The following is a 26,176-nucleotide window of genomic DNA, read 5'->3' on the forward strand; positions in this document are numbered from 1 at the left end:
TAATAATGATGATCTCTGATTTCCAACTCACCTATCTTCCTAGTCCTCCATGGTGCATGTAGTGACCTCTAAGCCCAGCCAAGGGAAGCCCAGAAGGCATAACTAAGGCCCATTCCCACATAACCCCCATGCACCATTGTTTTTCATCTTCTGTGACCATTTCTCATGGGAGCACCATCACTCTGTGGAGCACTTACCTCCTTGAGTTCCAAATAAAGGAGAGAGTCACAAAACCCCTCTGCCTTCTGTTTTCCCTTCAATCTATTTAACATTGACTTCCTGGATGTAAGACCTTAGAGGAGCAGGTGTAACTTTGGTCTCTATTGCAGACTCAAAGGTAATAAGAGCATGTACAAAGTCCAACGTAAAAGTGTCCTACGGTGCCCAGCACCAGTAGTATATTTGTGGTGTTTGGAAGGGAAATAATGTTTGAAAAGTATGGAGCCAGAAACTAGTCTATGGAAAATTCTTCCAATCACTAGATGGGTAAAACTGTAAAAATAGGATTTCGTCTTCATTAATGATGATTAAAAATGGAATTTCTCTCCTGTTGAGAATCTATGCAGCAATACAATTATAAATGCCCATGCATTTTCGATTCAAAGTGTATTTGAAATTAGTCAGTGAAAATAAAACTCAATATGCCCTAAAATCTGAAGCTTCTACACAAAAAAGTCCTGGTAGAGATTACCCCAAATCTGACAATAATCCTAAAAGTTTACATGACATCAACAATGATTTGTTATGAAGCTGAAAAAGATTTTTCTAAGCCATATATAAAAACTTCATTAACTGTGTTAGAGGAAAAATGAAATCTGCTTTCTATTTTCTCTTTAAAATTGGTTTAACGTGAAGAGCCAAACAAAGACTCTGCAGCCAGGAAAGTCAGAAAAAAGTATTAGAGAGGTGTGCCATAAATTTAATCAATAAAAAAAATATTTTTTGTATGTTTGTGGTGTTAGTTTTATAGAATTTGTGATTTTGGGGGACTTCTTTTCTCGTGCTAAATAAGTATTTGCTTTCACGTCTAATTTTGATTCATAATTTGCTTTCTTAAAGAAGTTCCCTGAATTTGTAGATGCTTTAGGCCTCGCAAATCCCAGATCTGCTCCTGATGGGAGCTGCATGGCCAATAGTCTAATTTATAATGGCCACTGGTGGATATTTCAGCATGCCTATGGCAACATGTCCTGCAAGCAAATGCCATTTATCATTTGTATTACTTTCAAATAAAACAAAATAAGGACAAATTAATAACCCCTGCTCTAGACAGCAGAAGCAAACAAGTAATGTTACCAAAAGATACATTATCCTGAATTCAGTGTTTATTATTGCTATATGTTTGTTTACATTTTTACCACATATATATGTTTATACATTGGTGTTACACCATATGCATGCATTCTGGCTACCTATTTGGTGTATAATGAATTACCCCAAAGCATAATGACTTAAAAGCATTTCATTATATCTTATGATATCTCATTTTCTTGGATGGTGATCAGGACAAGCTTGAAAGATAAATATTTGCCAGGCAATAAGGTGGCAGGGGCATTACCCGGCTGATATCTCAATTTGAGCAAAGAAATGTTACGGGAAATAGAAGAAACTCATATTCTAAGCGTTTATATTTGGAGACAGAACCCAAGAATATCGAAGGAGGGGAGAAAAGGCATGGATCTGGGGGGAGTGTTTGAGGAGAGGTGCAGAGCGAACTGTCAAAATATAATGATAAAACCACTCTAGTGGCAGTGAATCCAAGGATTAAACAGATTACAACAAGGACGATTAAGTCTAAGGGCACTGTCAAGGTGTAGTGTTTTGCTTGCTACCTAGCCAGTCAGTTTTAGGGAGTTTGGAATTAAAGTTGGGTTTGAGAGAAAAAAGAAAAATTTGGCTTTTTTCCAGTTACCAACAAAATACGTTGATGTAGTAAGGCCAATGTCGATATTGTCTTTACCTCAAAAGAGGCTAAGATAAGCAGTTCCTCCTGTGGAGCACAGATTCCCCACTGACCTCAAAGGCATTCCTGAGAACAGGAGAGTGATGGGGAGGACATTAGGTATGTCCAGATAAGCTGTCTGGGGTGGACATCATTTACTACCCTGTTCTCGGAGGAGCTGAAAGCACATGGCAGTGTTGGCTTCAAGCTACAAGCACATTTTCTGAATTCCGGTGGCTACATTCACTCTGTCATTATTTTTGAAAAAATGTTATAGAATATGATATAGTTCCCAAAGAGGTCCCTGCCAGCATTCTTTTGCATGCTGGTCTTAATTTAAAAACCAGTTTCTACTTACTTTTTGAAATGTACTCAAGCAAGTTCAGTCCACAGATTTGGAATTTTGTTACTCCCACTACTGATCTATTTTAGTGACTTCAAGATACCCGTGAATTCAGAAGTTAATTGTTCAAGTAGAAGCTCCCATTGCGTCCAGGTGCTCATAGGTACCCTTGTCCTGGATTTGAGTGTTTACCTCCACTCCAGTTATCTGAAATAGTCTCCGGGACACCTAGAAGTTGTTTCTAGCTCTTTAGTTGTCTTTGTAAATGGTTCTAATGATTATAGAGTTTTCGGTGCCTAGCCTCAAGACCTGTGTGTTTTCTGGACATGCAAGGTTAAGAACATAGACTCTGGAGGCAGACAGAACTGCATTTAAATCTCATCTCCTCAGTTTACTAGCGTATGAACTTGGGAAAATTATGTAATCTTTTAAAGCCCCAGTTTCTTCTTCTGTAAAAGGCTGAAGATGCTAATAATCTTTTGCCTCATAGAGGTATTTTGAAGATTAAATGAAATTATAAATAGATATTATTTTTAATTATGCTCCTGTTCTTCAATCTCTTCTTAGACTTGATTGGAGCAATAATCATGATGGCTATCATTTATTGTCATGTGCCAGTGACTGGGCTAAATATTTTATCTACATTATCTGTAATCATCTTGACAAAAATGTTAGGAAGAGACCTTTACAACAGAGGAAACAGGGTTAGAGAAGTTAATTAACTTTCTTGAGGTCATAAAACTAAGCAGCGGACCTGGGGTTTCAACCCCCAAATTTGTATTCTTTTCACTTAGTGATACTGATGATCATGTATCCCAGTTCAAGTCATTACCTCTGAGGATGAATATGGGTTGAAAGGGTCATTATTTCCCTGTTGCATTCATGAAAGACAATCATCCTTTGCTCTAGAAAAAAATGGACACCTAATACTAAACAGCAAGCTCAGGTGGAAACCCATCTGCCCACAATGTTCCAGATGGAGCAACTGCATTTCAAGATGCCCACAATTCTCAGTATGAGACACACATGGTTGGGTCTGAGATGCATGTACCCATGTCTAGCCTCCTGAGGTCAATAAGAGGAGCCTGCAGAGTTCACCAAGAGATGCTAGTGATTGGGGTCAAGCTCACAAGTGTTCCATCAGTAAAAATGAGATTCTGGCCTTAAGTCAAATGCACCTATTTTGAGATTTGCTTTTAGTTTGCCACTGTATTTTGTTAGGAAAAAATTTTCTAAAGCATTCGAGAGAAAGTTGCATATATCCTGGCTCTTTCCCCTAAAGTACTCCAGTATATATATTATATAAATAGAAATATGCTGTTACATGACTATAATACAATTATCAACTTCAGATAACTTAATATTGATGTGACACTTTTCTCTACCATCCATATTCCAATTTTGCCAATGGATTTCATAGTGTCCTTTATAGCATTTCCTGCTCCAGTGGAGGATCCCATCTAGGATCAGACATTTCAGTTAGTTGTCATGTCTCTGAGCCTCCTTTGATTTGGAACATTTCTACAGCCTTTCTTTGTCTTTTATGACATTGTTTTTGAAGAATACATCCTCCTCTCATGTGTGTGTGTTAAAATAGAATATTTCTTATTTTAGGTTTGTCTTAAGTTCTCTCATTGTTAGGTTCATTTCAGACTGAAATACTATATAAGTGATGGTGTGTCCCTTTCAGGGCATTACTTCTGGAGGCACATGCTGTCCACGTGCCTCTTCATTAATCATCTAGTCAAGGTATTGTCTGATTCCTACATGGTATGGTTTCCATTTTCCCCTTGCAATTAATAAGCAAATGCGGGGGAGGGGGGTGCTGAAGAAACTTTAACACATACAAATATTCTGCTATTCATCAAGTCTCCCCGCATCGCCCCCCGCTCTCCAGATTTAGCATCCATTGATGATTCCTGTCTGAACTGGTCTCTGTTATCATGGTTACAATTGATGACTTTCCAACTCTAGCATTTTCTCCATATTTAGCAGTGGTCAACATTCTACTGTAAATAAGAATCCCCCTTTCACATCTGTACTATCATCTATCTATCTATCTATCTATCTATCTATCTATCTATCTATCTATCTATCATTTACCTATCATCTATCATCATTGGTATAGACATAGATTCCTATTTTCTCAAAGATTTGAATCTTAGTTGTTTTGGTGCTCAAATTGTATTGTTCCAAATTTGACCAGTGGGAACCCCTTCAAGCTGATTTATGTATCTTTGTGACATGCCCCATTATAATTTTGAGTCCCTCCTTAATTTCTGCCACAAAAATGTTGTTCATGGTTCACCTTTTACCCACCTTGCTCCAGCTCTAGAATCAGCCATTTCTCTAAGGACTCAAGTTTCTGTTTAGTAGGGAATGGTATTAGAGACCAAGACTGGGCACTAGGTATAATTGTTGCTATCTGGGTGTCTTTGCTTATAGTTCTTTTCTGTGGACAGAGCTAAGAAATATATCCATGTATACAAACCATGTATACGATCCATGTATACATCTGTACACATACATATTTATACTTTCATACATATAACTTAAACATACGCATACACATATTTTAGAAATCTTGTGTCCATATCAATACCTCCAATTTAATTTATCCCATAGAGTTCATTTTGCCTTCCCCCTTTCATTATTTGTACATCCCTTTTTCCCCATTGAGAACTCTGGCTCTTAACAATATCAAGATGTTTACTCACTTGTTCAGTTCTATAGTACATCTAAAATAGGTTCAGAATTGCTGTTCTCCTTCCAACCTAACCAAGTTTGAGAAATATTTATAGTTTAATACTATTTGTAAATTATTTGGATTAGTTGTCTCTCGTTTTTTCCTCTTCAGTGAGGTTGTGTTATTCATTTAAAATACTATTAAAATCATTATTTAGTTTGTTTTCAATTTTAGTTTACACTTCCCAAGCTTGTTGATATTTTTTATCATGTAGAACATGATTCAAATGTGGCCAGCAGGAGCCCCCTTTTTCCAAAAGTCAACACTGTACAAAAGAGTGTTACTCCATTCTGTCTTCCTTCTATCTTATGCCCCGACACCCTACTCCTTGGAGAGAACTACTTTCTTGTTTTCTGTTTAACCTGAGTTTCTTTTGGATAGTTAAGTAGATATATGTATGTTTTCTTATTTCTCTTTCTTGCACAAAAGGTGTCATACTACATATGCTCTTTTGTTTTTTTTTTTACTTATATCTTTTAGAGATCACTCCATATCAGTTCATACAGATCTTCTCTATTTTGTTTTTTACAGCTACTAAGTGTTGCATCATGAGTACTTAATATAGTTTAACCGATAACTTATGCTTATTTAGATAGTTGCCAATATTTTGCAATTGCAAATAATGCTGCAGTGAATAGCCTTGTGCAAATGTATGTTTTTGTATTATCGGAGTTGTAGCTTCAGTTAATGCCTGGAAGTGAGATTGACAGGTTGGAGCTTGAATGTGAATGAAGTTTATTGGATATTGGCAAATTCCTTTCCATTGGGATTATAGCATTTTGCATTCTTGGTGAGAATGCAGAGTATGAGAGTGCCTGTTTCTCCCTGCATCCCTGCCAACAGAGTTTAATTGTAAGCTTTTGAATTTTTGCCAACCTGATGGATGAGAAATGGTGTCTCAGTGTTGTTCTAATTTTCATTTTTATTAGTGAAACTAAACATTTTTTCATAGTTTAAGGTCCATTTTTATAACTCTTTTTAAAAATTGTTTGTGAATGTCTCTTGCTCATTTATTAATAGGATTAAAAAAAATTTTAAGTTGTTTATTTGCCAGAAGTAGCTTTTAATACAATTTACACTTACTGAAGGCAGAATGTCAAAGTACCTACTGTGGATTCTGCCCTCTAGGAATTCACAATCTATAACAAGTTGAACATCAATCACAGTGGATAGAAGCATAAACTCTGGACCCAGATTGCCTGCTTTCAAATGCCAATCCTGCCACATAGGCAAGTTTTTTTTAACCTCTTGGTGCCTCAGTTTCTATACCTGTAAGATGAGAATAACAATAGCATTTATCTCTTAGAATTTTCGTAAGGATTAAACGACTTAACATGTATCAGATATTTTGAACAGTTCCTGGAACAGTAAATAGTCCATAATTGTTAGCTAATTGTCAGTCAAGAAAACATTCTCAATACATTATTTAATTTGATTTCATAAGAATCCTGTTATTTGGTTATAAAAAATGAGGACCTAGAAGTTTAGAAACATTAGGTGAATCAGTGGTAGAATCAAAAATGTAATTCATTCATTCATTCATTCTTTCATATCCACAGATATTTTTGTGGGCCCTGCTCTGTACTAGGCACTGGTTTAGGTGTTGGAGATATGCCCTGAAGAAGATAGATCTATGAGCACCTGCACCTCACTTTTTTGTGGTGGAGGGGTGTGTGCGGGGTGAGGAAAGAGACAAAAAGCAAGAAAACCTATTTCGTCTGTCTCGTTCATTTCTTGTCTCTTCAGCACTTACAGCAGTGTCAAAATTTATTTCTTAAATGAAAGAATGAAGGAATAAATGAGGCTAGGTACATAAGTTGGGCCCAAATCATAAAAGGCCTTGTCAACTATTCTGAAGAGTTTGGATTTATCCTGAGCAGGGAAATCACATGATCAGATTTGCATTTAACAAAACTCAAGCCAGTGGCTGTGTGTAGGATCCACAGAAGAAGGGCAAAGCAGCGGAAGGTTGTTACAATAATGTCTAGTGAGAGAGAATGGGGCCTGAATCAAGAAGGAGGCTGAGAGGATGGAGAGGAGGTGAGCTGGAGAGAAGTCCAAACTGACTTTACAAGGACTTGCAGGGTATAGAGGGGAGGAGATGGAAGGGAGAACTCTAGTAACACAGAGGTTTCACTGTGATAAGAAATTGAAGAGGGATAACTGACTGGAGAAAATGGACGAAGGCCTTTTACAGATATGGAGTTGAGATGACCATGGACCAAAGCTTAATCTCTTAACTATACTTGCATTTGGCTTCTCTATATTCCATGGGGTCTGTAGCTGTGGACCTGGCCTAAACACAGTAGTAATAACCTATGAAATAAACAGTGTCTAATACAGTAGTCCCTCCCTTACTGGCTTGGGGCTTAGGCTGCCCCAGGGGCATTGAGCCAGGATGTCTGGTGTTAGGAAGTCCAGCAGGAGCTCCAAATTCCTTTCCATAAAGACAGAAAAACAGGTGAATAAAAAGCCCAACAAAAACCCCTTTAGAATGGCACCCTGCAAGCTTCGATGACAATGCCTTTCTAGAGATCATGAAAGATTAAGGTCGTGAATTTTAGACTTGTGAGAAGACCTGGACAAGACAATGATTTGGACACTTGGACATCTTTCTTTACCAATGAAAAGGAATTTCTAATGCAGCTGCTGATATGGTAAAAATCTAGAAGAATAGGGACCATGTTTCAGAGTGGCCTTCACGGGTTATTTATTTTTAAAAGTGTCCTTAACTTTCTACAGGATGTCACTGGATCCCTACAAGAGAGTTCATCACAGTTAGAAAAAAGGACCTGCTACAATTCATTTTCTGATTAGAGTGCATTTTGGCTTGCCTCTGCAAGGAGCAAGGAGCTGGAGGGCAAGGGCATGCACAGTTAAGAAGTTAGGGGGAGGGGAGCTATTGCAAACAAACCCTTAAGATGGTCTCTGGAGGGGAAGCAACATTAAGGACTTGTGCTAGGAAATATCAAAGGGAAAAGCAAGACACAAGCAATAGCTCAGGAGCGGGGAGGTGATAGGGAGGCAGGAGATGAACAGCTGTGGAGGAAAAGGCGGGGGTAAAAAGTGTAGAAGTGCGAAAGCAACCTCACGCGCAGGGCACGAGTCAACGATTATGGAGAAGAGCGGTAAATTGGGTTACTGAATTGGGAAGGAGGGACTTGGTTCTCTCTGCTTTTACACAGATCAGCCAAGAGCTAAGGGGATGTGGTACTCATCTCAGGGCGGTAGGAGTGTGAGGCGGTGGTTGTGGGATCGCACCTCAACTCCTCCCAGAAGTGAAAGGCCAGGAAAGCTGAGCAGCAGGCCGGCAGGGTAGAGGCGGAGCGCGGGCGCGGATGGGCGGGACAAGGGAGGACTCAGGGAGGATAAGGAGGAGCAGGCTGAGGTTGGCGCTAGGACCCGTCGGGCGCCCCACCGGCTCCCGGGAGGTTGATAAAGCGGCGGCGGCGTTTGACGTCAGTGGGGAGTTAATTTTAAATCGGTACAAGATGGCGGAGGGGGACGAGGTATCGCGGAGGCAGCAGCCGCACCAGGGGCTGCGGCGCCGGCGGCGGACCAGCGACCCAAGCACCGGGGTTAACCACGTCTCGTCCACGACCTTCTTAGGTACGGGCCGGCGGGGTGGAGGCCGCAGGTCCCGGGTGGGGAGAGGGGCGCGGGTCACTCGGATCGCGGGCAGCGGCCGCAGGCGGCGGGGTCGTCGTCCGCGGCTGGCTCAGCTCTCCTCCTGCCGCCGCGTCTGGCCGACGGGCCTAGTCCCCGCCGCGCCCCGTGCTCCTGCCGCGCGCGGCCTGAAAGGGCGCGCTGCGGGCCGCGGCTCCCGCAGCTGTCGGGTGAACGGGCGGCGCGCACGTCTGCGCCCGGCCCCCTGCCCGTCCGCCGCGTGGCTGCCGCTGCCCCGACCTGTGGGGGCGGCCTTGAGCCGGGGCCGCAGACCCGGGCGCGGGGAGGTCGCCTGCGGCTCGGTCCCGGGGACCTCTGGACTCGGCAGGACGACCTGTCACCCAGCAGGCACTCGCTGCCCTCTGTCCTTCGCGCGGAAAGGGAGGAAGGGGTAACCAGGACGTGATGGGCCCCGCAGTGGAGGAGGACGCGGAGCGCGCGGGGGGAGCAGACGTCTCGCTGCCAGGTCGGAAAGCTTTCCAGACAACCTTCCAGGAGGGAACCGCAGTCCGCAGGCCAAGGCTTGTGCCCCGGCGCTTGCGTTCTGGGGCCTCTCGGGCTGCGAACCCATTTGCGAGAGTTGCGCATGGCTGAGATGCGAGTCCAGGTTTAGTTGTCAACCTGGGGTTAATGAGCCGTTTACTAGCCACTTAGACCATAGTAAGGCTGGATCAGACAGAAAGTGCCTGTGGTGTGAAGTCACCTGATTCTTCGCTCCCAGGTTTTGCTGAATTGAGTTCTTACTGTACGTGTACAAGGAGCGCCCCTGCCCTCTAGAAGACGTATTTGCTTCGGCAGTGAAGTGTTGTGTGTTCCTTTCACTGATAACACCCCTATTTTTAGGAGTTTAGCATTTGATCTTTTACTGTCGTGTGAACTGAACGAACGCATGAAGTCCTGATTGAGAATTTTGATGGTACTTAAAGGCATAAAGTTTTTCAAAAGCTTAGCTTATAAGTAGTAAAAGCTTACGGTTAGGTAAGTACAGCCATGGCATACATGAGTTTGTTAACACATTAAATATTAACTTGTATTTTTCAGAATTCTCTCCACAATCTGATTTTGTGAGATGAAATGTAAAACATTTTGATAAAATATCAACCATGAAGACTCACTTTAGTAGAAAAGTTTATGTGAACTGTACTTCATCATTCATGGTAGCCCCTGGACATGTTGAACATGTATCAGAGGTGATGACAAACTGTAGAGTTTTGGTAAGGGAAAGAGAACAGGAAATAAAGCTTCTTTTATTATTGCCTGTCAACTGAAGCACTTGACAGAACTGTTTACATAGAAAAAAATACTATCAGAGAGATTTTGCCTTGGATCTCTTCTGGTTGAATTGTCAAGTAATTGTTTTGGAATGCTGATGGATTGATTAACTCTTTTGGACTCTTAGGCATGAGTGTGCTTATCTGTCCTTCTAATCTATCTAAAATATTCTTTTTAAGATGACCGTTTTAGATGTAGTTTCAAAGTGTTTTATATGCCTGCCTAATCAGGAAAAGCATACATAACTTTATGACTCAGTCATGGTTATTAACATTTTTTTGCTGTGGTACATTGAGAAGAGATACGATTCTTAAGACTCGATAAATAGGGCTCACCACTTATTAAATGCTCTGTCTGCTACTTACAGATTTTAGTCTTTTTTTTTTTTCCTGGAGTTAGACTTCACTTGATAGTCATTCTTATCAAATAACTGCCTAAAACATTTCCTCTCCCTGCTGATTTGCTGCGAGAAACCCATTACTACATTAAAAACCAAATAAACTTGTTAAAATTTGTGTTTAAAGTAAGAGGAAACAGGCTGTGAATGAATAGGGACTCATCTATTTTTTACTGTGTAGAAATTCTTTGTCTCCCTCTGCTTTCTGGATAAGTGAAGTTGAAGAGCTAGGTTGGGCTCTCGGGTACCACTCCAGTAGTTTAGTCTTTGGAAGATGCTTTGTGTCTCTTAAGAGAAATGCTTATCCTCTTTAGGAATGTAGGGTCTTTATAAAGCACTAACACACTCATATTTTCATGACTTTGTATAGATGATAGGAATCTGGATGGGATTAAACCTATTTAGTCAAATCTTTTGAAATCTTTTATTTGAGGAAGAAGGAGCTGCCTTACAGTAAAGAGATATTTATTATACAGAAGATAAACTGTGAGTTAAAATGAGATTCTGGCCTTTAAGTCAAGTGTACCTATTTTGGGATTCCTTTTTATTTTTCTGCCTTGTTTCAACTTTAGGCTTAAGTTTTTAAATATTCACAAGTGAAAATAACATTCTTGATATTGTTAGAACTTTTCCAAAATAGTGCTTTTTCCATCTGTCTCATATTAAGCAACTGCTGAGAGAGAGTACCTGGAAGACTGTCACCTAGTTTGATGCTGTAGGTCAAGACATTTTTTTTAAATTGTGAGACTTAGTAGCAGTATATCTTTAAAAAATAGTTTATGCTCAATTAGAAAACCTGTTGACACACAAGTGAAAGCAAAGCCTTTTTTGACAGGCTCTCCAAGTTACAAGCCACATATGTAAGGGATGTGAATAAAAGTTAATGTGTGTGTGTGTGTGTGATGGCAATATACAGCTTTATAGAAGGAGGCCTTCTCTGGGGTGGGTGCAGGGAGGCAGCTTCCTTTTTTTCTTTCTTTTTTAAAAAATGTGGTACTGTAGTCTTTGTAGCCATATTGGAGTTTTGAAGTCCAGGCATGTTGTTTACTTTATTGGGCATTACTTAACTTAAGGAAGATAGTTGTGAATATAGAATAACTGAATTTGATCCCCCAATGAATTCCTTACTCATATAAGTTTTCTTATCCTTTACTCCTCCTCATTACCTATATGATACATTAAAATGGTCGAGGGCTTTCTTCATTGCTTTAAAAATGTATAGCAGAAAAAAGCATCAAACCTGAAAATATGATGGCAGTAATACTTGCTACTTTATAAAGTACTTTAAACATCTTGCTTTGATTTTTATTTCCTAATACTTCCGATGAGGGAATTAAGTTGGAAGAGTTGATTGTGACTTGTCTACAGCCACAGAAACTACTCAGAGGCACCCTTCCTGCTCCTCACTCACCAGACTTGGAAAGATCTTTCTTCGTTTATAATTATCACATGTAATTAGAGATGATTAGGTGCAACTTTGTTGGATGAATGAAGTCTGAAATCATGCTAACGAGAAAATTGGGGCATTTAAAAAGTAAAGATGGGGCAAGTCACTAAGTAGACTGGGTCATTTTAAAGTAGGAAAGGAAAAGGTAGATGTTATAGAAAGGAATAGAAGTAATGAAGTAGAACAGTTTTGCCTGTTTTGGACATGGAGAAGCACGAAGCGTTCAGAAGTACAAAACCAACATAACTACTGTACAAGCGATCTTTCAAGTTATTGGTAAACATATCTCTGTATTTGGGTGTACACATATTTTCTAAACTTGGGTAGATTTTTTAGAAATGTGTGTACATAAGTAGCTACCCTCACTACCTACTCTGAAGCACAGATGTCTGTACGGTAGTTGGTTTTATGGGTAGATAATATGTATTAGAAACAACTGTTAAGTCACGAAAAACTAATTTATACATTCTCTATGTTCCCAAGGAGATGATATGCACTTCTGACTGACTGGTTTTAGTCATCTGGCCAGTACAAGTAGAATCTAGGATATTTCCTTGCTATTGTACCAGCTTAATAAAAATTATTGATACAACTTGTATTTCTATCATCGGCAAAATACCCAGTAACTCTTAATAATTTGATGGTGTAATAGGTAACTGATGAAAGATGCTCATCTAGGATCTCTAGTACATTTCATCTTTTTATTGCAAAATACTCAGATTATGGCGGCAATGTTTTTTTACTCAGAGATGATCAAGCGAGGTTATTGGACAATGAATGAGGAATCAAAAGCTGAGTGACTTCACTTAAACTCTGAGCCTTGAAGCCCCTCACATATAGTAGTGATGATAATCCTATAACACGGCTGTTGTAGGAAAAGATGAGATGACAGGACACAAGTGTTTTGTAAATTGTAAAGCTGTCTGTATGTAAGACAGACAGTAATATATATGTATGAAGTGCCATTTTGACTACTTGTGTTATTATTTATATGTATATATTTGTGAGCAGAAAGTCTCTTCTAATTTTTTTCCCTATAATGTGGACAAAGGTTTAGTTTGGGCAAGGTTGGTAGGGTAAATTTTTAACTTTATTTGTAAAATGCTGGTAATGCATTTGTGATTCCGGTTATTGCATTAAATGTGATAAAAATGCTTATCCAGTGGAAAACATTCTGTTGATGGTAGTTATTACTATAATGTATGGTTATCTAAGATGAGACTTTGAACTAAAAATTTGTAAAGTAGGTGACTTAAAGGCCTTTTCAGTTTTAGTGGGATAAAAAATACATTCATGCTTCTCAGCTATCTTCATTTGAATAAACTTTCATTTTAGAGAATCAGTTAATTATGTGGCAAAATAGTCTGAAATTGTTTATTTCAGTTATAGGATACAATATGAATTAATTTTTTAGTTAAGGCCATGACAGTTTCCAAGTAGGGTGCATTGGCTTTTCAAACAGTAAACATGCAAAATCTAACTTGGGTCTGTTACACACAAGAATGCTTAAAAAAAATGATTGACTAAACACCTAATTTGTGATTCCATAAAAAGCTTTTTTTCCCCCCTTCTTGCAATCATTTTAGTAGAGCCATGGTGAATGGTTAGAACATACTTATTTTAACTAAAGACTTACTTTTGAGTTCTATAAACTTCCTATGACCTTCAGAATGCATTTAGAATAGAGGCTTGGATTTTAATACTAGCTCAGTGATAATATTTTTTCCTTTCTGGTGGTTAATAGAATCCTACAAACTTAAGATCTTAAAATTTTTTTTTTATTAAATAGATAATAAACTATGAAGGTACTTTAGAAGCTTTAAAGCCTTGCATAAAGAAGAAACTTTATAGGAGGTGAAATTGGCATATGAAACAAACTGTTCTTTTCACATTTGAATAAATGGGTTTATGAGATATTAAAAGTTGGATTAAGTTCATTTTTATCAGAATGGGGGGGTGGTTTTTGAGTCAGAAATTTTGACAGGAAAATCATCCTTGTTCTTAGGTTTTTTTGAAGACCATTATTAATCAGATCTTCAGAAAATTGCTGTTTTCTTTTCATCAGCACTTTATTTTAAAATAGATATGACAATATGAACTGGCTATATGAATTTTTTGTTTAGAGTTAGAGGGTTTTTATTGCAGGAAAACGGCAGTGCACTTGGATACCGTTTCTCAAAAAATCTAAAGTAGGCTGTAAGGTCTAGGGAAGGTTCAGTGTGGCTCATGCCAAATGTCTCACAACAAGATGTTAAGATAGAAATTTACTGCCTTTAAGTTATAGCTAAACTCATGATTGAACAGGATTTTTGATCACAGCTCTTTTCTTAATAGGAGTAAGATGGTAATTCATACTTTGTTGTGAAAGTTTTAATTTTTTTTATTTGAAAAGCAGTAGATCTTTGTAGACACGTGGAAAACACAAAATGAAAGGGAAGAAAGTAAAAATCATACCAACTAGTGGTAACCAGTGCTAACATTTTAATGGACATCTTTTAGTTTATATCCTTTTTTTAAATGCATAATTTAATTTTTCCTAAATTGGGATCTTATTGTAATTTTGTAATTTACTTTTTCATTTTATATTGTATTTCCCTATGTGATTAATCTCTATAGCATGATTTTTTGAGTACTAAACTAATCCTCATTTTGGATATGGGTTATTTTTTGTAAATAATGCTGACTGAACATCTTTGTAGATAAATCTTGACCTTTAGGATAAGGTCTTAAAAGTAGATTTCTGGGTCAGATGGCATGCACATTTTCAAAACTGATGATACACCACATCATATCTATTCAGAAAGGTTGTACCCATTTATTCTGTCTCCCATTGGGGTTTGGTTTGTGCTTGTTTACAAATACTTTGTTTACAAGTGGGTGTTATTTAAAAATAAATGTCAATTAGGTAAAAGTAGGGATCTTACTGTTTCATTTGCATTTTTTTGGTTACAGTTGATGTTGAAATTTTAATATGGTAACCGAATGTGAATCTCATTTAAGAGCTCCAGTTCTTAAGGGGAAATGGCAACATCCATAGGTCAGAGGTGGAAGTGGGGGATGGAGAATTAAAGAGGGGGAACAAAATAATGTCTTAAAAGCACTTGGCATGTATTGAGTGAACAAAGACAGTTATCATGTCTTCTCTTCAGGGTAAAGGAAAATCTGAAGGGGCTGGGATTAGTTTTTTGGGATAGTAAAAAGGTGAAGAAGGGCAGGAAGATAGAGGACCATACTTAAACAACTAGCTTTTTTCCCTTGATGTTATCATTTGACATATTGAGCACCTAGTTTATAAAAGGGTTTTTGGTTTGCTTGTAATGAACACCTACTGTAGAAAAGTGTGGAACAGACCCTTGTTCCAAGCTTTCATGTAGATGGGAGATCAGATAGAGTAGGGATTCCCCAGTCCCTGGGCTGTGGACAGGTACTGGTTGGTGGCCTGTTAGTAACTGGGCCACACAGCAGGAGGTGGGTGGTGGGCGGGCAAGCAAGCAAGCGAAGCTTCATCTGTATTTGCAGCCAATCCCCCATGCTAGCATCACTGCCTCAGCTCTACCTCAGATCATCAAGCGTTAGATTTTCATAGGAGCACTGGTTCCTGGTGCCAAAAATGTCGGGGACCCCGTTAGACTTTACGCATATTTGTGAGAAAAGTTTATTATTAAGTTTATAATTTTAGAAGTAGAAATTACTGCGTGCTAGTGTTGGTGAGGAAGACTTCATGGAGGAGATGGTCTTTGTCAGGCCTTGAGGAATAGGTGGTTCTTTGAGAACAGTGTAGGATATATCACATGTTTAAAGATAAAAAAAAAAATAGGCAGTATGTTAGTAAGCTTTTTACAAAAGAGTCTGAGCCCTTGTTCCTCCTAAGAATTTTTCTAAAAGGGATGCTTAAAAAAGCATTAAAAGCAATTAGGTAGAGGCAATTGAAAGATCAAATAGTGCTGGAGCACGTTTAATAAAAAAGGAGTGTGGATTGTTTTTCTGTGGCCAAGTACAGCAAAGAATTGGAAAAATTGCCTGAATAGTTCCAAATGTGACTTCTTTAAAAACTATGGAGATATGTTCTCCCTTCCCCTTATTTTCGAGCATGTATATTTATCTGCCACAAGAAATCCTGACATATACTCTAAAATTGCCAAACTAGAGAAAAAGACAAAAGGAGAGTGTACAGAGAACCTCTGACTTTCTTATCCCTTCTGTTTTTTTTTCAAATTAGTCACATTTTGTCTAGCTGGAAGGATGCTTGTCTGTTTTTGGCACTATTCCCTTTTTACAGCTGTTCTCTTAGTAGGAATTTTGCCTGTATTGAGCCAAGTTTGGGATTTGAGTGTATACTTTAATTTTCTATCTTTTTTTAAGCTGCTACTTTAATGAGTCACCTGAGATAGAGAGTTGTGGCGACTCTTAATGCCTTTATTTCCAGAGTCTTGGCACATAGATGTCTATTTGAGATATATCATGAAAACGCTATTCCGAATTTAAACTTGGGTCCTTGTGTGTATATATTTTTTTATGACTCCTAACTGGTTATGATAAATTTCAATAGTTCTATGGGTTTAATATCTTTTAACTTACCACAGAGTTAATTTTTGGATCAAAAAAGGGAATGTTTAAATTGTTTGGCCGAGTCAAGGAAACCTCTGGGTTTGATGGATTTCTGATCTGTGTGTTACAAAACTTTGTAGTTACCATATCAAAAATAACTTTTGGAAATGGAACTTTAGTGCATTGTTGCTTTATAAAAGCTTGTAAGAAAACAAAATGCCTTATAAAAAATATGGAATAATTTAGTGTTATCTGTTGCATAGTCCAAAGAAGGTTGTTGAAGAATTAGCTAGCTCTCATCACTTTCCATTTTTACTGTCACCTCCTGACTTTGGGCTCCTCACCTTATACTCAGTCTCTTCTAGTTGCCTTACTATCTGATCTCCCTGTTTTTAGATTTTCATTATACTTATTACTCACCCATCACTTTCACTTAATCTCTACAACACAGCTTTGATCCTATCACTCCTCTGCTTCAAATTTTTCCGTGGCTCTCCTCAGGATAATGCCCAGCACTCTTAACCTAAACTTTTAAAGTTAGCCTTAATCTCGTTTTCAGGGCTCAGAAGGATGCAGCATTCTCCTGGATGTCTTCATTAATAGCTCTATTTAAATAACCTAATGTAACACTTTCTTTTACAGTTCTTTTAAGCTTGTTCTGTTAGAATCTTGAGAGTTAGGACTATTATTAGCAAATTGTACTTATCTAGTATCTAAAATAGTGGTTTGCTTTTTAATTACTGGCTTGAAGTAGATAAGGTGGGAGATCTTCCTCATTTATTCATGTCACATTGTATAGATGTACCAAGCATTGTTTCAATAAATATGAAACAATGAATTGCACAGTTATTTGCATGTAAACATGTGTGAATATCTTACCAAAGATGGGCAAGTATAATTTTATTCCATCTTATATTTTAAAAGTCTGCACCTTAAAACTTGCCTTCAGGAAAGCTTATGAAGAAAAAAAACGTTTCCCAAATGTTAAGGGATTGTATAAATGATGTGTTGACTGTATAAATGATTAAGTTTTGACAAGGAAATTTTTGGATAAAGTAAAGGGAAAAATAGCTGTATGCCAAGATTTGTTACAAAGATGAGAAATATACTCCTCTCCTTTTTGTTAACAAATTGTATTTTTGGTAACTTCAGTTTTCTGGAAATCTTGAGCACGTAAAGATTTAGTTTTGAATTATTCAAACATGCCCATTTGGCATAGTGGGAAGATGATGGATTTGACTATTACAAAAATCTGGGTGTGTATCTTTATTTGGTTACTTACTAAATGTATGTCTTTGCAGATTGCTTAATCTGAGCCTCACTGTCCTCCTCTAATTCTTTAAAAACTTGGACCACAGAATGAAAGTACATCTCCCCCCACCAAAATAACAAACAAAAAAGTACATTAAGAGCAGATGTAAGACTTGGGTGAGATTTTTTTTGCAAGACTTCCCTGTAGAAGAAAATAGAGAACTTTTTTGAGACTGTTAAGTTGCAGAACCTAATAAAATTCTTCTGACTTTCTTGTTGCTTAGAGTCCCCTGAGCCATTATTCATTTTATCATCTCTTAACCAACAAAATTGACTTCTTAAATTTCAATCTCATTTAATTCTAATTTTAATTCTAATTCTAAATTTAAATCTCATTTAATATCTAATTTAACAGAATTTCAGTTGAAAATTTTATCTCTAAGTACACTTATATTCAAGTATATGCTTTAATACTTGTTAATACTTGATAATAAGCTTTGGGAAAATATTTTGAGTGTATACATTTGTAATCTATTTTACATTTTTCTTCATCTATTTAGATAAATGCATAAAGGCATTTTTATGACTCAGTATTCTTTAAATGGGAACAGGAAAAATTCTGTTACATCAGTACTGGTTACTATGGAAACAATAGATTTCAAATGTAAAATAGTATGCAAATCTTATACGAAAACAACTTTATGTTTATCTCCTGATTTGATAGTAATGAAGGAAGGAGATGAACTGTCTTATATACTCTTAAAAGCATTTTTAAAGCTTAGTGATTTTTGAATGGTCTTGTTGGCCAAAGGGGCAAAGTTAATGGGGCAAAATATCTGAAGGAGTTCAGAACAGGCCTCCCCAAGATGTGCCACTTTGGCCTGTGGATTATTTTGAGCCACAGGCAGTTGAGACCCTGTGGGTCCAGGAGAAACTTCTGCCCCTCAACTACCTAGAAGAATCTACATTAGAGTCCTTGCCCATAATAAGAATTATTACAAGAGATGACATTCTATGACCTATCTATGGGCCAGGGCAGACTTCTAATTACTGAACTTCTGTTCTTTTTATCATCCTACCAGTGACCTTCCTCTCCTCTGAAGCCCTAAGGCATCATTCCTTGGCTCAGGATGCCATATGTACCTCATTTTACTTTTCCATCTCTGAACCTCTCATGTATGTGGGGTTCTCATATGTACACACATAATTAAATTTAGTTATTTTTCTCTTGTTAATTTGTATCCTGTGGATTTAATTATTATACCAGCTGGAAGAACCTAGAAGGACAGAATAAAATTTCTTCCTACCCCACATTATCTGATATCTGATGTTGTTCAGGAGTCTTTAAAAGTTTTTATTTTTGCAATTTACAGTGTGGTTCCAGTTGTATATGATAAAAGTTTAGCTTTATGAGTTATGTTTTTTTCTGTTTTGCCTTTTTTGTTGTTCTTTATAAGTTCTTAACATTTTATAGGAGCAAATAGTTAAAACTTTTTTTTGTTGCTGTTTTTGGATTTTCTGATTGGCTAATAGCTCTTCCTCTCCTTAAGAAAAATACTTTATCGAAGTCCAAGTTTGTCAATATTATTCTAGGCTGCATCTGTCTGGGGCAGGGGATGGGAGCCCAGCACTGCTATAAAAGCTCCCCCAGGTAACTGTTATGACTGCAGATCAATATTTTCAAACCTAGCTGTATATCATGTCAACATATTAAAATATTTTTTACATTTACTTTTTTTTAAGGTAGGGATGTCTGTACAATGCCTCTTTTCAGGATCGTCAGTAGCTAGAATGGAGTGGTTAGTTGTATCTCAAGAGTTTTAGCAGTCTCTCATGAAGAATGGAAGAGTATAGTTGAGCATAACTTTCTTTCGTGTTAACTTTAACATCACTAGAAACTACATGTAATAAAATAAAATAAATTATATTAGCATACTAAATACCTGTAAAATATTGTGATCCTAGGTTCTTTGTTATTTCCTGAGGACCAGCAGTGTTGGTATTATGTTGGAGGTCTAAATGTGCAGTTTCGGGTGCCACCCTGGATTCACTGAATCAGCATATGCATTTTAATAAGATCCTCATGTTATTCATATGCATGCTAAAAGTTTTGAGAAGCACTGCTATCGAGGATATAACACTAAAGTAATAAGACCTGGTCCTTCAATAGTGGTCTAGTCATGTATTTTCCTTATAATTTCCTTCTTTTCATTATGCATTTGGCTGCATAATGTCCAAAACCCCTGTGAGTGATATATTAGATTTATTTTTAAATATAGTAAGTCCTCAACATCAATAGGTTCGTACAACTGCAGTGAAATGACTTATAGTGAAACCATGCTTACCATAGGCTATTAGATACAAGAGTTAAATTTCTATAGCACATTATTGTCACAAAAGCATCACCCAACTTCTGAAGGAAGACCAAATACTTCTGATATTAAACATTGAAATAAATGTGAGCTATATGTACATTTAAAAGAGATTAATAAAATGATTATTATTTTCCAATCTACTTATTCTAGTTCAAGGTTGATAGTGGCTAGAACCTATCCAGGCAGCTCAGGGCACAAGGCATGAACCAACTGTGGGCAGGACGCCCTTCTGTTAGAGAGTGCACTCATCCACACTCACACTTACTCAGACTGGGACAATGTAGACACATAGATTCACCTAACGTGCACATCTTTGGGATATGGCACGAAATTGGCATACCTGGAGAAAACCCATGCCGACATGGGGTAAATGTGCAAACTCCACACAGACAGTGACTCTGACCCAGAATTGACATTTTTTTCTCATCAATGTTATAATAAAAGGATGTTAAATGAAGTGATGTTGTTTGAGGACCTGCTGTGCTAGAACTTGTGTCTTGACATGTATTTTAGGGAGCATATGCATGTTCTATTGATGCTTAAACTTTAAAAACTTGTAGGAGTAAAAAGTCCCTCTCCAATGTAAAAAGCTGTCTCTCAAGTTTTTAAAAAGTGTTAGTAACTTCATAATACCTATATATTTTTTAAGCAAAATATTTTGGCATGATGAAGTACTGGATTCACAGGAATTCATTCAAAAAGGAGTAAATTTGCCACCATTAGAGACACTCAAAATTATGTTTTGCAGGTCCTGAATTCAGGTCAAGAGAAAATATTTTAAAATTAATTTGAACAGTGTCAGAATTGATGGACAGCCCCAGTTTTTCATCACATTGGAGTATAACCTTTATGGGCAATTATCCTTGAAGGGACAGTACTAATTAGAATATTTTTTTCCCTGGAAATTGATTAATGAATTAGTTGTATTACTTTATCCTCTCATTTAATAAATGAAGGTGCCAAGAGGAATAGGTTGGATTTGATTTTTTCAAAATCTGCCTTACCAAAATAATTTACATAAAGTCCACTGATTTTTGAGTATGGTTTGATGAGTTTTGATACATGTATAGTTTTATAACCACCACCATCACCACAATCATGATGTAGAACATTTCCATCATCTCAAAAAGTTCCCTTTATAGTTTTGTAGCTTCGGCTGCTGTAACGAATTACCATAAATTGGTGGCTTAAAAAACACACACATTTATTTCTCAGTTATGGAGACTGGGACATCCAAGATTAAGGTGCCAGAGATTTGGTGTCTAGTAAGAGCCCTCTTTCCGATTTGCAGATGGCTGTCTTCTTGCTATATCCTAATATGTTAGAGATCATCTGTCTCAAGTCTCATTAATCCTGTACGTGAGGTTCCACCCTCATAACCAAATTATCCCCCAAAGGTACCACTTCCAAATACCATCACTTTGGGGATTCGGGCTTCAGCATGCGAATTTGGGGACACACAAACATTCAGTCCATAGCACTCATCACTTCTCTTCCTTTACCTTCAGCTCTTGGCAAGCACTGATCTGGTTTCTGTTACTATAGGTTTGCTTTTTCTAGCATTGAATCAGACAGTATAATATTTTGCATGTGACTTCTTTTAGTAGAATGCTTTTTAGATTTATCTGTGTTGTGTATTTCAGTAATTCTTTTCATTGCCAAGTAGTAATCCAGTGTATAGATTTAACACAGTTTATTCATTTTCCAATAAATGAACACATTTAAGTTGTTTTCCATGTATGGCCATTATGAATAAAGCTGCTATGAGCATTTGTGTTCAAGTCTTGTTGTCATATGTTTAATTTCTCTTTTAAGTACCTAAGAGTATGATTGCCGGTTGTATGGTTAAGTGTATGTTTAACTTTATATAGGATATTGCCAAAACGTTTTTTCAAAGTGGTGGTGTCATTTTATATCCTCATCAGAAATATATAAGTGCCAGTTGCTCCTAACAAACTCTTTTGGTATTCTTATAAATTTTAGCTATTCTGGTGAGTGTGTAGTGTATGTCATTGCAGTATTAATTTATATTTCTCTAACATCTCATGGTGTTGAGTATATTTTCATGTGCTTATCGACCATTTATATATCTTTGAAGTGTCTGTTAAAATCTCTCCCATTTTAAAATGGAATTGTTCTTATTGAGTTGTAGGAGTTCTTTATATATTCTGAATACTGGATTTTGATGAATGATTTTTATGTCTGTCCTGAGGTATGTTGGTCTGTAGTTTTGTTATCTTGTAATGTTTGTCTGGTTTTGGTACTAGGATAATAATATTGGCTTCATAAAATGAATTGGGAAATGTTCACTTTTTTTTCTATTAGAGTCTGTAGAATTGGTATAATTTCATCCTTAAATATTTGGTAGAATTCAGTGAATCCATCAGGGCCTAAAGTTTTCTTTGTAAGGTGTTTAATGGATTTGATTTTAAATCTGAGTTTTTTCAGTTTTCCATAGTAAAGAGTGAGTACCTTCTTTTATTTAGCCAACTGATAATGAGTTTCTTTTGGTAGGATTCTTGCTTTCAGATTTTAGGAGGTAAGAATCGATGTGTGTTTAGAACTGTATTTCTGGGGAAGTGGGTTGAGGTGTTTGGTGGGATAGGCACAGAATTTTGCAATCAGTTGACTTTGTCTTGTATGTATTGTAAACATTTTATTTTTGGTCCTCCATGGCACTCTTCTGCCCCTCCCAAGTACTAGATCTGGAGGCTTGATCAGATACATGTTTTAAAAAAATTTTCCTCAAAAGTAAATCATTGGTGGTGTCCGGTCCTTCCTAATGCATCAAATCAGGAGTCACAAAATGTGTTTTTTTGATGTTAAGACTGATTAGAGTTGGAGGTCGATCTACTCATTATACTCTATCCCATCAGCTTATGATCCAGTAGTCTTAAGTAATCATTGTACATTGCTGCCTTTCGAAGTCTCCATTTTTAGGTAGTGAAGACTACTTGGATTCTATTTCTGCAGGACCTTAGATACTCCTTAGTTGATTCCTGGGTAAACAGTGTTAAGTCAGATATTTAGTTGTTATAAGTGTGTGTTATTTCTAATTGCGATTTTGTTTTAGGAAATCTGTTTCATTCTGTATCATACTTGTTCTTGAAAATAAATGAAAAGAATTAGATATCTTACAGATATTTATTAAGAACATAAACTAGATACCTAATATACGTATATGGTTATTTAGTAATTATTTTATACTTAATACTAATATAACCTTTTAAGGAATTTTTCTTCATGAACTAGATTAGCTGGATTAATTGAGGCTTCTTAGAGCCTCTTCTAAGGCTCTCCTAAGAGCAAGATAAAGCACAAGTCAGTATACCCCCTTTCCTTGGTAGCATTTGCTTTAACAAGCATAAGAGGTCTACATTATTTTAAAGACCTTTAATTATATCCAAAGTTGTTATTGTCTGGTTCAAATTTTCCTTGTTGATGCTCTAAAACTGTGGCTAGCAAATGCCAGAAAAAATTTTTCTTCAATGATTCCTTGCTTTTCCACTTATAAAATGCTTTGTTGTTGAAGTACTTTGAGTGAAATTCTGACAATTAGGTCAGGTTTGCTTTGAAATTACATATTGCTCTTTCTTTATTGGCTTTACTGATGCATTCACTTTCTGAAAAATTCTGTTTTGTCGATAATGATCTCAAATAGTAATTTCTTCTTGGCTTCCAGGTAACATTACTGGAAAATTCTTCAGTGCACCTGGAATGGCACTTAATACTTACTGCTGAATTTCAGTGCCAATCAGTTCTCTTCCTAAACCTCTCAGACCATCTTTTTTAGCTAAAAACATATTCCTTTGCTAGCTCATCTATCCAGTTTTTAAGCAATCTGAAGAATGTAGATTGTGCCTCTATTAAGGAAATGGTCTCTTTGGTTCAGAGTTTTATAGATTTGCTGATACACACATTCTATCACGTTGCCTCACATCATTAATCAGCCTGTCACATTTAGCAAAAATTACTGATAATTTTACTGACCTAGAGATCTATGCTTCCTTCAGTTATATTTCCTTGTCTGTCACAACTGTGCTTTGTCGAACATGAATGTTTGACCCTGGAAGATAACTCATACTCTTTTATTTCTCACTTCTGTAGATTTTAAAATATCATGCTTTATTTCTAGAGTGACATTTTTCTTACTTTTAAAAAATTGATATTCGGTGATATACTTTTTTTTATATTATAGCGAAAGCAAAACAGTTCCAAATTTGAAGAAAATTTACAGAAAAACCCAGCAGAATCCATATATTTGTGCTAAGCACACCCTCAGGTTTTTATCTAAATGACTAAACTCATATTGTACAAGCAAATATATAGCAACTATAAACCTTTTCGATTAGTTTTCAGCGTTAAATTATGTACTGTATACAAGGTATCCCACTGTACTCTTAAATATGCAAGCACCGTATAATCTTTTTTGAATTTAAAAAATTATCTGCAATATACTGTTTAACTATTTAATACTTTGCTACTGTAGAATTAAAAGGACTTCTGGGTTGTAATCGACACTTTTTTCTTAAAGCTACTTAGATTTTAAATAGACAGTTCATACAAGAGGAAACAAATACTATACGTAAATGGTCAGCATCAATCAAGGATATGCATATTAAAGCAATATGGATATTGTTACTAAAGAACTGAATTTTAAATTTAATTTGAGTTTATATTTTAAAAAACTGAAGTAGTTTTGTCAGTATGGATGCAAAAATGAATGGAAACTTATTTTGGTATTTGATTCAAAAAAGTTTTTTTGAAAACATTGTTTGGAAAAACCTGTATATGTGAATCTACTTTTTCAGTTCTAAATTTTATGAAATTTAAGTGATCATGTATTTTTTGATAAACATGAATGTCCGAATTGAAATATTCTATAAGTGTAAAATACACAGTGGATTTCAAAGACACTATGAAAGAAGAATATAAATATATTAATTTAAAAATATGAGTTGAAATGACAATATGTTGGGTATATTGGGTTAATAAAATAATATTAAAATTATTTGTCTTGCCATTTATCTGGATTCACCTAATGATATATTAAATTGGAATTTAATTGTGTTGTACCTTTCCTGGAAAGTTTACTTTTTTGTGCATTCAAATAGCATACCTGGCTATATCTGTATACCATTGGAAGAGGCAGTGATAATATTCTTTTAAATTAAATATTGATTGCTTTTACTTTAAAAGATTCTCTCTTGTAATTGCTCTTTAGATTGTATTTGTCACCATTTGTATCACAGTTTGAAGTAGTGTTGGTTTTGCTATGTATAGTTAAAAGTGCCTTGTGATATGGAGGCAAAGACTTTTCAAATTAAATAAGGTAGATTTTTTTCTGTAAAGAGATAAAAAATGTATTAATATGGGTATGTAGTCTTTGAGAATAGTGGTTTTGTGGATAAAGTATTATTGCACTGTTGACTAATGTGCCACTCCTCAGTGGACCAACTGTCTCCTGGGAAAGAAGAGGGACTATCATTGCACTGAACAAAGTAGATACTGTATGTTCCTTAGATTAGAAACTGACACTTAGTAGACGACAGGCTCAAGGAGTCATTCTCTTAAAAATGTTGTTGTGGGAGAGAATAAGTTATCCAGGAATAACTTGTTGCTACATGGGATCAAGCAAGGAAGAAAGCCAGATATGTTACATAGCCTCTGAAATTAGCTATTCGTTTTGTTTTGTTTTTTTAACAGAAATTTCAGCTTTAGGACTTTGTCTCTGCTGTTACATGTTCTACAGTTATCACTATTTAGTAAGGTTCTTCTGCAAGTTTTACCTTCTTCTGGTATGCTGGGTGAACAAAGGAAGGGTTTATGTAGCTGTTTGGGGAGCTATGTAATTTTGAAGTGGTGGCTATGGTGTTTGGTGAAGAAGAGCCCCAGAGGCAGGTGAAACTCTAAGCTATACTACCTTCCTCACTGACCATTCTTGTATCTTCCACTAAAATACTAATCCTGTGCTTTGCTTTAATATGAGAAGCTGTACCATTGGTACTCTTATTAAATTAGAGACTTGTTAGCTTTATCATAAGTATCAGTTTTGGAGACTTCTTAGGGCCTTAACATAGCTCTTTAAGTTTGAAAAATGTCTACATTTCATATACATGTTTTAATCTTTGTAACTTGGAATAATTTCCAGGTTATACCTACAAGGAAAATTGGAATCTGAATTATTAG

General features: G+C 36.6%; 1 protein-coding gene across 2 annotated transcripts in view; it reads left to right on the plus strand.

Moving 5' to 3' along the window:
• Nucleotides 1-8,485: 8,485 nt before the first annotated feature.
• ATL2 (atlastin GTPase 2) overlaps nucleotides 8,486-26,176 on the plus strand; it is a 42,686-nt gene continuing 24,995 nt past the window's right edge. For both annotated transcript variants that reach the window (XM_011361396.2, XM_011361397.2), the window contains exon 1: nucleotides 8,486-8,640. In XM_011361396.2, the coding sequence (XP_011359698.1) occupies nucleotides 8,523-8,640 (118 nt within the window). In that variant the 5' untranslated portion in view covers nucleotides 8,486-8,522. The remainder of the gene's footprint in view (nucleotides 8,641-26,176) is intronic.

The sequence above is a fragment of the Pteropus vampyrus genome, unplaced genomic scaffold, assembly GCF_000151845.1.
Source record: "Pteropus vampyrus isolate Shadow unplaced genomic scaffold, Pvam_2.0 Scaffold66, whole genome shotgun sequence".
Classification (NCBI taxonomy): domain Eukaryota; kingdom Metazoa; phylum Chordata; class Mammalia; order Chiroptera; family Pteropodidae; genus Pteropus; species Pteropus vampyrus.